At 47.0% G+C, this 17,352-nt stretch overlaps 1 protein-coding gene across 2 annotated transcripts; it reads right to left on the bottom strand.

Moving 5' to 3' along the window:
• Positions 1 to 478: 478 nt before the first annotated feature.
• Positions 479 to 11,045, bottom strand: Tuba8 (tubulin alpha 8). Of its 2 annotated transcripts, XM_048335191.1 has the most exons (5): positions 10,951 to 11,045; positions 6,241 to 6,463; positions 3,850 to 3,998; positions 2,716 to 3,396; positions 479 to 794 (listed from the first exon to the last, which is right to left on the bottom strand). In XM_048335191.1, the coding sequence occupies exons 1-5, from the start codon at positions 10,951 to 10,953 to the stop codon at positions 501 to 503; spliced, it is 1,350 nt and encodes a 449-aa protein (XP_048191148.1). In that variant the 5' UTR covers positions 10,954 to 11,045; the 3' UTR covers positions 479 to 500. The 2 variants fall into 2 exon arrangements, with proteins under 2 accessions (XP_048191148.1, XP_048191149.1); XM_048335192.1 differs by lacking the exons at positions 6,241 to 6,463; positions 10,951 to 11,045 and having other exon boundaries at positions 2,716 to 3,392; positions 3,850 to 3,945.
• Positions 11,046 to 17,352: the final 6,307 nt, after the last annotated feature.

Below are 17,352 nucleotides of genomic sequence, written 5' to 3'. Positions count from 1 at the left end.
TGTGATTTTCACATCTCAGCCTCCTGAGTAGCTAGGATAATAGGGTGAGCCACCACATCCAGCCTTGTTTCTCTCTGTGTCTCTGTCTCTGTCTGTCTCTCTCTGTGTGTCTCTGTGTCTCTGTCTCTGTCTCTGTCTCTGTCTCTGTCTCTGTCTCTCTCTCTCTCTCTCTCTCTCTCTCTCTCTCTCTCTCTCTCTCTCTCTCTCTCTCTCTCTCTCTCTCTCTCTCTCTGCCAGTCCTGGGGCTTCAACTCAGAGCCTGGGCACTGTCCCTGACTTCTTTAGCTCAAGGCTATTGCACTTGAGCCACAGCGCCACTTCTAGGTTTTTCTGTTTATGTGGTACTGAGGAATTGAACCCAGGACTTCATGCATGCTAGGCAAGCACTCTACCACTGAGCAATATTCCCAGCCCCTGTTTCTCAATTTTAAGAAGTTCATAATTGCCAGGAGCTAGTGGAGTGGCATAAATAAAGAGATACAGTCAAGAGACAAGTTTATTTAAAATTCCTCCCCTTCATTTTCTTCCTCAAACGAATCAGTTCCCACTTCTTCATAATCCTTCTCCAAGGCAGCCAGGTCTTCTCTAGCCTCAGAAAACTCTCCTTCTTCCATTCCCTCTCCAACATACCAATGCACAAAAGCCCGCTTGGCATACATTAGGTCAAACTTATGGTCAAGGCGGGCCCAGGCTTCTGCAATTGCTGTGGTGTTGCTTAGCATGCACACGGCTCTCTGAACTTTGGCTAGGTCCCCTCCTGGCACCACCGTGGGTGGCTGGTAGTTGATTCCCACCTAGAGAACAGAGAAAGGAAGCACAACAGAGAATATGCAAGTCAGGGCTGGGGATATGGCCTAGTGGCAAGAGTGCTTGCCTCGTATACATGAGGCCCTGGGTTCAATTCCCCAGCACCACATATACAGAAAATGGCCAGAAGTGGCGCTGTGGCTCAAGTGGCAGAGTGCTAGCCTTGAGCAAAGAGAAGCCAGGGACAGTGCTCAGGCCCTGAGTCCACGCCCCAGAATTGGCCAAAAAAAAAAAAAAAAAAAAAAAGAATATGCAAGTCAGACAAAGGATAGCTCAACACTTCAATTCTCAGTAACAAGGTGTGGCAGCAGATCTTGTCATGGGTATGGGATGGAATCAGGTGATCGGAAAAAAGAGAGGGTGCTAGAGAGAAAAGCAAATGGTACTGGGTACAGGCAAATTCAAAGGCAGGGGAATCTAAAGTTTTGTTTTTTTTTTAAAGCAGGTCTAGTGATAAGAAGAAATGCTATTACAAAATAGCAAGTAATGAGTGACATTGTTATGATAGGAATGTATCCATTATATGTTTCTCTCTAAAAAGAAAAATGATACTGGGTACTGGTGGCTCAAACCTGTATTGGTAGCTACTGAGGAGGCTGAGATCTGAGGATTTGGGTTCAAAACCAGCCCAAGAAGGAAAGTCTGTGATACTCTTATCTCTAACCAGCAAAATGCCAAAAGTAGAGCTGTGGCTCAAGTGAAAGAAAGCTATCCTTGAGTGAAAAACTCAGGAATAGCACCCAGGCACTAAGTTCAAATCTCAGGACAAAAACAAAACAAACAAAAAAAAAAGCAGCGTCATCTTTTAAAGATAGAACAGTTTATAGAACTAAAATTGTTGTGAAGTTTTGCTGTTGTTGCTGTTGTTATTTGGGTTTTTGGTTTGGGGTTTTCTTTTTGGTGCATGTCCTAGGGCTTGAACTTGGCCCAGAGACTGTGCCTTAAGCATGTTTGCTCAAGGCTGATGCACTACTACTTGCATCCACAGCTCCACTTCCAGCTTTATGGTAGTTACTTAAGATTCTCATGGACTTCTCCACTCAGCCTGGCTTTGAACCATGATCACCAGATCTCACGCCTGAATAGCTAGAATTACGAGAATGAACCTAGCTCCAAGTTTATTCTCTCCCATAGGTTCATCCAAAAGTCTCTTACGTTGCCAAACAGAAATTTCTTTACCAAATGTGAAGGATGATTAGCAAATCATAGGGAAATTCCAGAGCAATAAATTAAAACTATCAGAAAGTATTTAAGGAGGGCATTAATGTTAACCAAGCCTTATGTCACTGATAAACAGTGACTCTGGGAAATGCAAAATGTCCACTAAAACTAATTTTAAGCAAATTAATCTGAATCCTGAACCCCTAAAAGACTGTGACCTCACTGTTTCAGTTTAAAAACAAATAAAAATGTCTAACTAGTTCAAAATAGCACCAAACTCATACATTTCCTCTTTTGCTAGTTTGTTTATTCAGTGCCAATACTGGGCTTGAACTCAGGCCCCCCATTCTCACTGATTTTTCTGCTCATAGCAGATACTCTAATACTTGAGCCACACATTCTATTCTAGCTTTTTGCTGATTAATTGGAGATAAGAGTCTTGCAGATTTTGTTAACCTGGGGTGACTTTGAGCTAGGATCCTCAGATCTCAGCCTCCTGAGCAGTTAGGATTACAAGCATGAGTCAATAGTGCCAAACAAATTCATATATTTTCTAAAATGGTTTAAGCAGACAGAACTTCAACATCATTTGTGTCTCTATCAAAACCAAGTACATAACATTACATTTAGTGTAAGCCCTCTCATATCATCACACAAAACCCGAGGCTTCTGAGATTTCATTTTCCCCATCCTTGGTAATCTCTACTTCCCCAGTTCTCTATCCCTCCCTAACTCATCACCTCTCACCTTGAAGCCTGTGGGACACCAGTCAACAAACTGGATCGTCCTCTTGGTCTTGATGGCAGCAATGGCTACATTCACGTCCTTGGGCACCACATCACCCCGGTACAGCATGCAACAGGCCATGTACTTGCCATGCCTTGGGTCACACTTCACCATCTGGCTGTTGGGCTCAAAGCAGGAGTTGGTGATTTCAGCCACAGAAAGCTGTTCGTGGTAGGCTTTCTCAGCCGAAATGATGGGTGCATAGGTGACCAGCGGGAAGTGGATGCGGGGATAGGGCACCAGATTGGTTTGGAACTCAGTAAGGTCCACATTTAGGGCCCCATCAAATCGGAGAGAAGCAGTGATTGAGGACACGATCTGGCTGATGAGGCGGTTGAGGTTGGTGTAGGTAGGGCGTTCGATGTCTAAGTTCCTGCGGCAGATGTCATAGATGGCTTCATTATCCACCATGAAAGCACAATCTGAGTGCTCCAGAGTAGTGTGGGTGGTCAGGATGGAGTTGTAGGGCTCAACCACGGCAGTGGAGACTTGGGGAGCCGGGTAGATAGCAAACTCCAGCTTAGACTTCTTGCCGTAGTCAAGGGACAGGCGTTCCATCAGCAGAGAAGTGAAACCAGAGCCAGAGCCTCCACCAAAACTGTGGAAGATCAGAAAGCCCTGCAAGCCAGAGCAAGCATCTGTCTGGGAAGAACAAGGAGAAAAATCATAAAATCAAGTTTCTAAGAATCCCCCAAGAGTACACTCACTCTTTCCAAGCCTTGAAGAAATAAGGAAACACAAGGAAATTTGTTTTGATATTGAAAGAGGGATGGCATGAAGGTTTCAGCTTAGAAGCTTTGCTAAACCAGGACTGAACAACTCAGAGCCGTAGTGGTCAGTGACTGTGCCCTCTGAAAGCTCCAACTTGACCCATTATCCCTGTCCTGGTCATATGATTCTGTAGGAATTAATGATCTGTGTATCTCAAGCTGACCTTGGAAGGTGGCTAAGAGTACAGTTACAACAATATAAACTGAGTCAGGGAATCACAAGGTGCTTATTGGGTGCAAAATGATAACTGTTTTTTCAAAGTTTGAGCCCAGTTCTGTGCACTAGAACCTTGCTCACCAATCCCCCAGCCTTGCTGACACTTACGAGCTTCCTGATACGGTCCAGCACCAAATCAATACTCTCCTTGCCCACTGTGTAGTGGCCCCGGGCATAATTGTTAGCTGCATCCTCCTTTCCTGTGATCAGCTGCTCTGGATGGAAGAGCTGGCGATAGGTTCCTGCCCGGACTTCATCTACCAAGAGAGGGATCATTATTAGGTCTTACCACCTGGTTTCTGGAGTAGAAGTTTTCCTCCCTCTGAGAGCACTACATGACATATTTCCAGTTTGTGACTATGAGACTCCACTGAATAAATGTGCAAAAGGCTAAGAGAATTCCTGAGTAACTCCAGTACTGACTGACTAGAGTTGGGGGATGGAGCTGCCAGTGAGAAGCCTCAGGCTGACAAAGCTGATTTTCTCTCCTTCCCTTTACCTTGACTCCTCTTCAAGGCTTTTCTTTTGGCTTTTTTGTGTCTTTCATGCTCCAATATATACCGGATTCCAATAATTTAACCCAATTTTATCTGTGTTCAAATGTTCCAGGGCTATATGGAGAAAGATTAAGGGTGATCTGCCTAAATCTCAGGCCCTATAAATTGTCTTATCTCACCTCCATCTTAATATGTCAACATGTCCGTCATTAGACCTATATAGGACCTCACACATACTAAGCATACACCCGATGGCTGAGCTCCTAGGCATTTTTAGGATAACATTTTGTTTGTCTTTTAAGTTAATTTACTTTATTTTTATTATAAAGTTGATGTACGGAGGGAATACAATGACATGAGTCAGGTTTTCTTTCCTACAGTATCTTCTGTTCCCTCATTCTCTCCTAGTCCCTCCCTCCCATCTCTGCCCACAGTGTCCAGTGAACTTCACTGCTGCACTTTTTCACCCTATTTCCCTCTGTTGGGGTCCATCTTCCCCCTTGATGGAAGGGGCTTGATGCACCTCCCCCAGCCCTGGGGAATGCGGCCCTTCTACCCCCTCTGGATTGGAATCCAGAGGAACCGGTTGGGCAAACAGCCCCCAACCTTCTAGACAGGACGTTAGCCCTTGGGGGTCAGGTGATACCTTTCAGCCTATCGACATCCTGGCCAAACCCCTCCCTGAGAATCATCTCCCCTTGTCCTTCTCTTAATAAAGTCAGTTCGCTCTAAGAAGCCAGCCCCGTAGCATATGTACGCCAGCGTCCAGGGAAAGGAGGCGGACACATAACTATGGCAGGTCACGTGCTCGTCAGGTCGGAGCGACCCCCACGTCCCACTCTAACTTACCTGCAGGCCGAGGGTTAGGGGAGAGGACGATAAGGAGGGTGGAAAGAAAGAAGAAAGAGTCCGAGCCAGGAGGGGCAGAGAAAAAACCCCAACACCCTCCAGTTCTGTACCCTCCCCATCAAAGACATATACCACATATAAAGGAAAGAAGATAGACTCATCAAAATAAAAATTGAGCGAGAGAGGAAAAAAAATTTCCTTTCCATATCTTAGGAGTTTGTTTTCAGTTTGTTTATCTCCTAAGAGTATGTTCTTTTGTTAGGATGACTTTTAAGTAAAGCTAGTTTCCAGGTCTTAGAGGAATAGGAATCCTAGAAAGGATTTTAAGAGATGTTGGCTCACCACCTAGGGTCCACACAGAGGACACAGGGTAGAACAAGATGTGTCAGGCCCCAAGTACATTATCCCTTCTGGATTCCTTTACTTTTCTCAGGGAAATTCCTGTACTCCATCCATGTGTGCAGCACTTTTTGTGCTTGTGCAAAGCATCCAAAGGCTGGAGTACCTGTGTTTTATTGTCCACAGAAACCAGTGTTCAGGCATCTTGATCACTGTTCAGACATCTCTGTTGAACTTGACTATCCTTTGCCTGATGAGTCAGCCTTGAACTAAGAAAGTCATGGTGTTTTTAATTAAGGATTGACCAGACGTCAAACACAGGAAAGTGGCACTATTGAGAATGGGAGAGGGTTGGGAGGGAAAGTGTTGAATGCTATGCTTTCCTAGATCCAAATGAGGTGTGTTTTAGAACTACAACAACCCTTGGTCAGCTGTTACATTGTATGTGGTACTGCAAGATTAGACCACACCTGTGAGAACAGACAGCAATTACTATAGGATCAGAAATCTAGAAACCTAGACTATCTTAGAGTTTCCTTTTAATTTCTAAAACAATTCTAAGTTTTAAATTCTTAGTATTTAATGGCAATCTTGGTCATTTCTGTGTCTCAGCAAATTTAAGAAGTATTTGGTTCTGCATAGATCCCTGTTACAAGACTATGGAGACCCCACGGAGCTGATCAAAGTCTCACGGGTGGTATTCTAAGGGAGTCACCCCACCTTGGAGCTTCTTGACTTTTGTGGGCCAAAGCCTCCAGTCAAAACACCAGGGATTTCATGGTCACCCCTGTGGAGACAATCCTGGCACACTCACCTACTACCGTGGGTTCTAGGTCCACCATGACAGCCCGAGGCACATGCTTCCCATTGCCCGTTTCACTGAAGAAGGTGGTGAAGGAGTCATCGTCGCTGACCTTGCTGGCCTGAGTGCCCAAAGTGCCATCGGCATGGATGCCGTGTTCCAGGCAGAAGAGCTCCCAGCAGGCATTGCCGATCTGAACTCCAGCTTGACCCACGTGGACCGATATGCATTCCCGCTGTGGAACAGTGTGGTGTGGTGTTAGAGAGTCCTGTGGACTGACAGTACTGTGGGAACGGTACACAGTCAAGGTCAGAGAGTCCTGGGGACTCACATGCAGTACCCTGGGAACGGTACACGGTCAAGGTCAGAGAGTCCCAGGGACCCACATACAGTCCTGTGGGAATCCTGCAGGGTCAGGTCAGAGAGTCCTGTGAACCGACATACAGTACTGTGGGAATCGTGCAGGGTCAAGGTCAGAGAGTCCGGGGAACACACATACAGTACCATGGGAATCATATAGGGTCAGGCCAGAGAATCAGGTGCACCAATATACAGTATGGAGGTAAGACACTGTGTGAAGGTCAGAAAGTCTTAAGACTTAGCCCTGGACTGAAGCTCCCTATGTGCTACTGGCAGGCATCCACCCTCTAGCCATGTCACCCCACAACAAGATAATATGCTGTGTTCCAGGTACCTGAACACCTCTACATCTGGACAAATCTCTAAAGCATTTGTTCTGTGCCTTGCTCAAAGTTACTTTCCAAGTTTAATATTTTGTACTGTGAAAAGAAAAAATTGAAAACAGCTGCAGAGATGAAACCAAATGATCATTTAAATCATTAGAATACTGATTAAGCCATAAAAAGAACCAAAGAGGGGCTAGGAAAGTGGCTTAGTGGTAGAATAGTTGGCTAGCATGCATGAAGCCCTGGTTTCAATTCCTCAGTGTCACATAAACAGAAAAGGCCAGAAGTGGCACTGTGGCTCAAGTGGTAGAGTGTTAGCCTTGAGCAAAAGAATCTCAAGGACAGTGCCTAGACTCTGAGTTCAAGCTCCAGGACTAGCAAAAAGAAAAGAAGAGGAAGAATGAAAGATAACACAAATTATCCCAAATTTACTACCACATACAATGGCTAAACCTTGACTTTTTTTTCTATATATGTGGTGCTGAGGAATCAAACTCAGGGCTTCATGTATATGAGGCAAGCACGCTACCACTAGGCCATATTCCCAGCCCTAAATCTTGACTTTTTGAGACACACACAAGTCTCAGAATATGACAAGCAGATGAACACTGTTTTGGAAGAAGGCAGAATGGGTGTCATTAGTGTTAGGGTTACAAATGTAGAAATGAACAAAGGTTGTACATCTTCAAGGATGAAGAGAAGGTCAGCATTGCAAGTTAGGCTCTTACTGAAAGCTGAGAAATTGGAAAATTCTTTGTGGCGATACCATTATCTATGCTCTTGCTTATACCAGGCCAAGTGCTAAATAAAGCTGAGCTTTAGTGTCCCTGTTTCTGTGTGACACTGATATGAAGCCACATCACCCGATTTATTTAGTATTATAACCTTAAAATGGGGAGGTGTGTGTGTGTGTGCGTGTGTGTGTGTGTGTGTGTGTGTGTACAGAAATCTACCATGAAGTTTTGATGGTCTATGCCCTGCCTGTGGAGAAGCAGCAGCCCACACAGGATGGCTCTGTGCCTGTGACACCCACCAGAACCCAGTAGGGAAGCATGTGCCTGCTCTATGGGTTTCTATTCTTACCCATGTCCTAACGTAGCACTTTCCAGCTCCAGGTAATCCAAGCCAGGAGCAGTGCCTCCAGAGAGCAGTCTGGGCATAAAAACAAGTGTCCATGCCAAAGTTCAAGACTCCTGAGAACTAAGAAGATACACTAGGAGATACATAGGGATCAAAGTGGGTGACCTGAGCAACATCTCAAAGGGTCAGAGACATAAAGATCCATTGATCTCTAATTCCATTTTTCAAGCTGATCCCCTACTCTACCCCTGCCTGGATGCTAGAAGTAAGGATGTGTGGCCTTTGCCCCTGGGAAGGAAATAGTGCAGGTGTTCCCAGCACCCAGTGCTCCCAGTGCCTAAGGAAAGGCTTCTCTTACAGGTTGCACACACACATACCACCCTGGTCCAAGTCTTGCCTTCTCAATTTACTTGCTGTGTTGTGACCTGGGCTAAGTTACCTACTTAGCCTGAATCATAGCAAGCAATGTCTCATGATACTACCGTGTAGCTCTTTTCTTCAACTGCAGGAAGCACATGCGGGAAGTTAGAGATCTGAGGGCCCCATTCCTCACTTCCTTATTGTGGGGTCTATTTCCTACTTCAGTTCAAGACTAAGAAAGTCCTGACCTACACACAAAGACTGCCTACCCCACAACTAGCATATCTACCCAGGCCGTGTCTCAGATTCAGCAAGTAGCTGTGGCCTCCTCAAGAGGTGACTAAAACCATTCCCATTGGACAGGCTAAAAACTGAACAACCACAGACTAGCATAAGGCCCTTTCAATATGCACCCACAATCCCCTTCATCTCCATCATTGAATTTGTCATACCACATTACAGCTGCCTCCTCAATTGCCTCACTTTCCAACAGAGTGGAAAGCTCTGTGGGGCACAGAACTGTATTTCCAGTACTAAGCTCAGTGCTTAACTGTAAAAAGTGTCTGATAAATCTAGGGATGATTACAGTGAGAACTCTCCTTGGGCTTACAGTTCATTTATAGAGTGGCCAGTGCCTAAGGAGCACATAGATCAAGTAAAACAAGAGTTCAAAGGAGAAAGAGACACTGCTAGCCTGGCTTCCTGAAGAAGAAATATCCAAATGAACTATGAAGAATTTAGAAATGCCAGATGACCTAGGAATGTTTAGGACATTTTGGAGCAGTGTGAACAAGAGGCAGAAGACTTTAGGGAAAGTCCTACAACTGCCTAGTTTGTCTGGAACACAGGATTGTGAAGGGCAGAGTAGGTTGTACCCCCTATGATCATCATCCATGCAGAAGAGACATGAGAAAATAAATTCTAAAACTTTACTGCCTTTAGGAATTCCAATGCAGCCAGCACTGGTGGTTCACATCTATGCTACTCAGGAGGCTGAGCTCACAAGATCCCGGTTCAAAGCCAGCCAAATAGGAACATCTGACAGACTCATCTCCAATTAACCACTAGAAAACCAGAAGGGGCGCTGTGGCTCAGAGTGGTAGAACATTAGCCTTGAATAAAAAGAGCTCAGGGACAGCGCCCAGGCCCCAAGTTCAAGCCCCACAATCGACAAATGTGTGTGTGTGTGTGTGTGTGTGTGTGTGTGTAAAAGATTCCAATCTGAGAGTGACTATGACATTCAGACCAAAACTAAAACATGCAAGGAAAAACACTTAAAAATTATAAAACAGGGGGCTGGGAATATGGCCTAGTGGCAAGAGTGCTCGCCTCGTATACATGAGGCCCTGGGTTCGATTCCCAGCACCACATATATAGAAAATGGCCAGAAGTAGCGCTGTGGCTCAAGTGGCAGAGTGCTAGCCTTGAGCAAAAAGAAGCCAGGGACAGTGCTCAGGCCCTGAGTTCACGGCCCAGGACTGGCCAAAAAAAAACTTATAAAGCAGTAGCTATGTGCTTGCTATTATAAATATTAATATCAATTTAAGAGTACATGGCCTGGGAAACACCACTGCTCATTGCTTACATTGGATGATGCATATAATGAGTTCATTATACCATTTGTTCTTTTGTATATGCCTAAAATTCTCTGAAATTAAAGGCTTAAACTAATATAATCCATATAGTCCTGAAAGTTTGAACTGTGACCCTTCTTCATGTTATACATGAAAAGAACCAGCCCAGACAGGGGAAACTTCCTTGAAACCACACAGCGAAGCTGCAGAGCCAGGAGTCGAACTTTTGAACTCTCGGCTCTGGCTCAGCACCAGAGGCCTGAGGTGGAAATGGGTCCCTCGGGCCGCTCTCTCCTGGGTTCCACGTTCTTCGCGTCTGGGAGCGAGCCTGGGAGAGCGGGCGCTGAGCAGGTCTGGAGCCCGGGGCCGCGGAGCTAGGACCCGAGCCAGCCGAGCCCTGGACGCCGGCCCAGCGACGTGAGGACGGCGCCGCGCCCGGCGGCTCGGGCTCCGACTCGACCCCGGAGAAGCAGGGGGGACGGGGAGCCGGCGCGGGAGCCTGACCTTGGCCCACCCGGTCGGCGCGTTCCACGCCCGCCCTCCTTCCCGCCGCGGCGGGGGACGGCGTCTCCGGTGTGGGGGAGGTGGGCGGGGGCGGACTCCGCCGGACCCAGGCGGGTGGAGAGGGGGCCGCGGAGGGGCGGCGCCCCCGACCCCCGAGGCTGCGGCGGGGACGAACGCGAAGCGGAGTCCTGGCTTGGACGCCACCTCCGAGGAGCCGCCGGGAGGACTCGAACCCCAGCCTAGGTGGAGGGACCCCCAGGGCGCGCAGACGCTCTGGGGTGGGTGTGGGGACCCGGCCCGACCCCTGTCCGGGCCCACCGGGCTCGGTCGCTGCCCGCGCGAGGCCCCGGGACCTTCCGTCCCCCCCGGACCCAGACCCGCGCGGATCTTCTCCCCAGGTCCCTCTCAGGGGGCGCGCCATGCCCTCGGGCTAGACGGGGCGTGGGGGGCCAGCCCGACCCCGGCCGACGACCCGCCCCCCTCCCGGAGCCCTGCGACCCCGCGCCAAGAAGGCTCACCATGGCGCCGCTCGTCGCCCCTCGCCTCCAGCTGGGCCGCCCGCCCGCCCGGCTGCTCCAGCTACTCGGAGGAGCGGCCTGTGACACGCCGGCGGGCGGGGCGGCGGCGGTGACACGCGGGCGGGGCAGGACAGACAGAGGGCCAGGGAGGGACGGGGGGGGGGGGGGGGGGGCGGGCAGAGCGACGCCGAGAGGGCCAGGCGGAGGGCCAGAGTGACACGGAGAGGGACAGGCGGAGGGCCAGAGTGACACCGAGAGGGACAGAGCCAGGGCCAGGGTGACACCGAGAGGGACAGGCGGAGGGCCAGAGTGACACGGAGAGGGACAGGCGGAGGGTCAGCGGTGACACTGAAAGGGCCAGGCGGAAGGCCAGAGTGACACGGAGAGGGACAGGCGGAGGGCCAGAGTGACATGGAGAGGGACAGGCGGAGGGCCAGAGTGACACGGGGAGGGACAGAGCCAGGGCCAGGGTGACACCGAGAGGGCCAGGCGGAGAGCCAGAGTGACATGGAGAGGGACAGGCGGAGGGCCAGAGTGACATGGAGAGGGACAGGCGGAGGGTCAGCGGTGACACTGAAAGGGCCAGGCGGAGGGCCAGAGTGACACGGAGAGGGACAGGCGGAGGGTCAGCGGTGACACTGAAAGGGACAGGCGGAGGGCCAGAGTGACACGGGGAGGGACAGAGCCAGGGCCAGGGTGACACCGGGAGGGCCAGGCGGAGGACCAGAGTGACACGGAGAGGGACAGGTGGAGGGTCAGCGGTGACACTGAAAGGGACAGGCGGAGGGCCAGAGTGACACGGAGAGGGACAGGCAGAGGGCCAGAGTGACACGGAGAGGGACAGGCGGAGGGCCAGAGTGACACGGAGAGGGACAGCGGAGGGCCAGAGTGACACGGAGAGGGACAGGTGGAGGGTCAGCGGTGACACTGAAAGGGATAGGTGGAGAGCCAGTGGTGATACTGAGAGGGACAGACCAGGGCCAGTGGTAACACTGGGAGGGACAGACCCAGGGTCAGAGTGACACTGAGAGGGACATACCAGGGCCGGCAGTGACCCTGGGAAGGACAGACTCAGGACCAGCAGTGTCACTGGGGGGACCGACCAGGGCCAGTGGTGACACTAGGAGAGACAGATCCAGAGCCAGTGGTGACCCAAGAAGGGACAGACCCATGGCCTGCAGTGACTGTGGGAAGGACAGATTCAGGACCAGCAGTGACATACCAGAGGGCACAGATGCCGGGCCAGCAATGACACTGGGCCATGACAGATGATGGCCTAGCAACTGCCTGACCGCATCACCGTTCTCCTGGAGGGAGGTCACAATGACACTTCTCCACCCTTAGGCCTAGCTGCAGCCCTGCTCAGCTCCTTATCCAGTCCTGTGCCTGCCCTCATGGGTAGCTGCACTGCTGGGCTCCTGGGTGGGAAGACAGAGCTATTACCTAGAGCACAGTACACAGCGCAGGGAGCTCTGACTGGTCATGAAAAAAGGTAAAAATGCTTTGCATATTTTATTCTCCTGCCAGCACTAGCTGCCCTGGGCAGGAGAGCACTTCCTGATCTGAGTCACCTCAATCCAGGTCAAGGGCAAAGGGGTTACAGGTCTTGTTACGAGGGTTACAGCTGCTTGTTCTTCATGTGCACTTGGACAAACTATTGCGCTCTGTTGTTGGAGCCTGCTTCTGCTTCTACCAAGACTACTACAGAATTACAAGGTGGTATACATGAACTTCAAGGCACTCTGTTAATTCTATCAGTGTACTTCCTTCTCGGCTATTACTCTCAGATTTCTACCCTTGATCCATCACTACTTGAGCTCTTCCTCCTTTTAAGCTCCGTAGGTGCCTGCATACATCAGAACTGGTATCAGAGTCCTCTGCCCAGTCCTAGGCACTCCTATTTGGGGCTATAGATGATATTCAAGGGCAAGAGAATTCCCATTACTCATCTTCTAGTTAGGGAGAGATGGGGTAAGGTGGGCTTGACCTTGATGAGAGCTCCTCTACACTCTAGGTGTTAGTCACATTGTTAAAACTAGTACCATTTTCCCATTGTCTCCCCTAAGCTGGATAGAGGGCTGGATGGTTCTTGGTCCTTGGTCCCACTGCAAAATCCCCCATTAGGGTCCACTTCATACTAAATGGTATAGTCTAGTTCTGTTCCCTCCTGCTCTCAGGCAGCTGGCCACCTACCACCAAATTCTTACAGACAAATGCATAGCTCTTCCTCAGAACAGTGCTAGAGAAAGTTGCTTTGGCCAGGTGTGGTGACTTTCTAAGGCTCTAAACACAAGAATTACCTTTCAAAAAAAGAATTACCTTTCCTTCCAGGCTTACATGCCAATCTCTGGCCAGTAGATAATGAACAGGTTTTTTACCCTTATCTGTGTATAAATTTGTTCTGTGCCCACTATTTACATATTTTTCTATGTAATCTGTAAGCATCTAGAAGATAGGATATAGTCATCTTTGCATCTAAAAGAGTACTGAACACAGCCAGGTGCTCATGACTCATTCCTGTAATTCTTTTTTTTTAATTAATTGAACATAAATTTTTTTACAAGGTGTTGTGCAAAGAGGGTGCAGTTACATAGTAGAGCAGTGTGTACATTTCTTGTGATATCTTACGACCTGTTTTTCCATCCCTTGTCTAGGTCAGGTAGACACATATGCAATATACAATGTATCAAGAACATATACAGTGTTCACAGACTTGGTCTCTACTGTCTCTCCGTCTCCCTTTGTTAACAGTCATATATCAGGGAAATCATATACCTGTAATTCTTGCTACTCAGAAGGTTGAGATTTGAGGATCCCAGTTCAAAGCCAGCCCATGCAGGAAAGTTAAAACACACTTTTAACCATCAAAAAGCCAGAAGCAGAGGTATGCCTCAAGTGGTAGTGCCATCCTTAAGCAAAAAAGCAAACAAAAGCTGGAGGCCATAAATTCAAGCCCCAGTACCAATACAAATAAAGAAGGAAAAACAGTAGAGAGATGTTGAACACAATGTTTTATCTGTTGTTATAAAGAGTATTTAATAAATTACCAGTTGAAATTTTATCAATCATGATGTAATATCCTGGCAAGGTGCTGATGGCTTACCCCTGTAATCCTAGCTACTCAGGAGGCTGAGATCTGAGGATCAAGGTTTGAAGCCAGCTGGGCAGAAAAGTCCGAGAGACTTTTATCTCAAATTAATCACCAAAATGATAGAAGTAGAGCTGTAGGTCAAAGTGGTAGAGCACTAACTTTGAGCAGAAAAGCTCAGGAGCAGCGCCCAGATCCTAAGTTCAAGCACCATGGCTAACAATAAGTAGATAGATAGATAGATAGATAGATAGATAGATAGATAGATAGATAGATAGATAGATAGAATGTAAGATCTTGAAAATTAAGAATCATGATTAAGCTAATTTTGCCACACTAACTTTATATTTCTCTTCCAAACATCTATAACATATTCTATTACTTCTTTCACACTGCTTCTTTATCACTCTTTTACCCACTTTGGATTACATGTGTGTGGGGGTGTGGGTTCAACATTCCCTCAAAACTATAATACCTGAAAAGTAAAGGTTGTGTTTAAAAAATGGGACTGGGGGCTGGGGATATGGCCTAGTGGCAAGAGTGCCTGCCTCATATACATGAGGCCCTGGGTTCAATTCCCCAGCACCACATATACAGAAAATGGCCAGAGGTGGCGCTGTGGCTCAAGTGGCAGAGTGCTAGCCTTGAGCAAAAAGAAGCCAGGGACAGTGCTCAGGCCCTGAGTTCAAGGCCCAGGACTGGCAAAAAAAAAAAATGGGACTGAATAAATTATTTTTGTAAACCAGAAAATATGAACAGGCTCAATGTGTCTGAATAAAGTAGATGAACCTAGAAATGATAATGCCAATGAAGTATGTTTCATCATGATGCTAACCATAGACATCTCTTCTTTCCCTTGTATGGGAGAAGCTATGACACCATAAATGCTGAGCCATAAAAAAAAATTGGTTGTTGTTTTCAATATTTCCCCCCTCAAAAATTATATGTTAATGAACTAACCCCCAATGTGATGTATTTGCAAACAGTACCTTTAAGATTAAATGAGGCCATGAGGATGGGGTGCTACTCCAATAGGAATATTGTCCTTATAAAAGGAAGGGACCCCAGGAATGCATTCACACAGAAGAAAGGCCAAGCAAGGACATAGCTAGAAACTGAGAAGGTGGAAGAGATGCTTCAGAAGACACCCACCCTGCTTGCATCTTGACCTTGGAATTCCAACCTCCAGAAACAAATTTCTGCTAAGCTGCTCAGTCTGTGAAATTTTGTTTTGACAACCTGAGCATTCTGACAGTCCTCTTAGTAAAAAGAAGGCACTTTGTTTTTAAGCCTTCTTTCTTAAAATCATTTGACATGTAGTGTGCCAAATCTGGTACTAATACTTTTCCCATTGCACCTCCAACCTTATGCTTTCCCCCACAAATGGAAGTTTGGAAAAGCAAAAGAACATAGTTTTCAGGCCCTGTGATGCTTAATTTTATGTATCAATTTAATTGGGCAACAGGTGTCCAGACATTGGTAAAGCTCCTAGGTGTGTGTGGTGGGGGGGGGGGCAAGTTCTGAGTGCAATGGACACTTGAATCTGCAGAGAAGACCAACTAGATGCCTTTTGTGATGTCAAACATCCATGCAATCCAATGAAGAACAGAGTGGAATGAAAGTCTGAATAGAAAGGGATGTCTTCCTACATAGCTGTTTCAATTTGAACCTTAGTCTTCTCCTGCCTTTGAACCAGAACTTATACTCTCAGCTCACCTAGGTCTCCCCTAACAACTGCAGATCTTAGGGCTTCTCTGCCTCCATAACTTCCTAAGCCAATTCCTTGTAATAAATCTCTATTTCAGTGGTAGAGCACTTCCCTCCAAGGCCCTAGATTTGGTCCCTAGCACTGCAAAAACAAAAACTTTATAGGTACATAAACATATATATTTCCTGTTGGTTCTTTCTCTGCATAACCCTGATATAATCCCTATGTGGGCTGTTTATGATCAACTATCTATACTATATTTAAAATATCTTTTAAAAATAAGTATCTCCACCTCTGCCATATTTCAGTTAGCAGGTAAGAGCATACTTTCTTGTATGCATTTTTATACTATAGGAAAATATTATTAAACATAATAATTAAAGTGATAGTTGGGTGTGGTGGCTCACCTTCATAATTCTAGCAGCGTGAGAGGTCAGCCCAGCCTCAAAGCTAGTAAGACCCCCTTCTCAAGGAAACAAGCTAGGTGTGGTCATCTGCACCTGTCATCCTAGCTATGCAGGGAGTAGAAGGTAGAAGGTTCAAAGTCCAGGCCAAGCTGCTCAAGGGAAGCAAGACCTACCTGAAAGATAACCAAAAGCCAAAGGCGTTGTGGCAGGGCTCAAGTAGTAGAGATCCTGCCTGACAAGCACCAGGCCCTGAGTTCCACCGCTAAACAAGGAAATTCAAAATAGGAATAATTGCAGTGATGGCCTAAAAAGTTAAACCACCCTCATTTTAATAAGAGACAACATAAACTTCACGAGAACGCTAGTCTTACAGATATTTATGTCTAAATTGTACAATTTTTCCTGATAGCAAACGCTTCCTAAATGCTAAACCCTTGCTAAGAGCTGCATATTACTTACAGCAAATCTTATAATTCTCTGAAATAAATTTTTTATTATCCCCATTATACAAGGAATCTGAGACTTTGAAGAAATGTTGATTCTTATTCTATATACAACCACTAAAAGACAGAGCTGGGGTTTATATCACGAAGTCTGACACAAATACAAATGTTTGATCTCTGGCTATGAGATAAACTAGAAAGGCAAATCTTAGATAGAAAGGTTTCTCCTTGTTCTCTTAGCTTAGTCCTACAGTCAAAATATCTCTAAAGGTATTGCAGGGTGGAGGTTGTAAAAGATGGAGTTCACTGTGGAGGGAGCCTGGGAGCCCAAGGAAAAGGCACAGGAAGAACAATTTCCAGGTACCCACACTGCTGGTTAAGAGTGTGGATTCCTGAGAGTAAACAATACTTACCACAAAGGTATCTAGATTCAGTATTTGCCATATGTAGTTAATACCTTAAGCAAATTTGTATTTAAAAGCAGACGTTCCAACTTTGTACCCCATAGGCTTCAGACTATTTAGATAAGGGAAGAATGAGCATTTTAGTCAATAACACAGGTGAAAAGTGGCCCCTTTAAAGCCTACATCGTTCCAGCAGCCATAATCAAAGGGCCACCAAAGAAAAGGCAAATCTCAACAAGAAGCTGGTTTTCCTAGGCCAAAGTCAGTACCGGGGGCACGGATCATTTTAAGTCAGGAAACGCAGTAACTTCCCACTGGCTCTACTTCTCCTCCGCTCCTACTCCCCCAGATG

This window comes from Perognathus longimembris, chromosome 27, assembly GCF_023159225.1.
Source record: "Perognathus longimembris pacificus isolate PPM17 chromosome 27, ASM2315922v1, whole genome shotgun sequence".
NCBI lineage: Eukaryota > Metazoa > Chordata > Mammalia > Rodentia > Heteromyidae > Perognathus > Perognathus longimembris.
The sequence above is the reverse complement of the archived record's forward strand: the minus strand, read 5'-3'. Positions and strand labels throughout refer to the sequence as shown.

Bases quoted from the DNA above. Each gene is read 5' to 3' on its own strand.
- Tuba8 (XM_048335191.1), bottom strand. The intron at 3,397-3,849 runs GTAAGTGTCAGC...TGTTCTTCCCAG, and splicing joins TGGACCGTATCAGGAAGCTC to ACAGATGCTTGCTCTGGCTT. The intron at 795-2,715 runs GTGAGAGGTGAT...TCTGTTCTCTAG, and splicing joins GGTGTCCCACAGGCTTCAAG to GTGGGAATCAACTACCAGCC.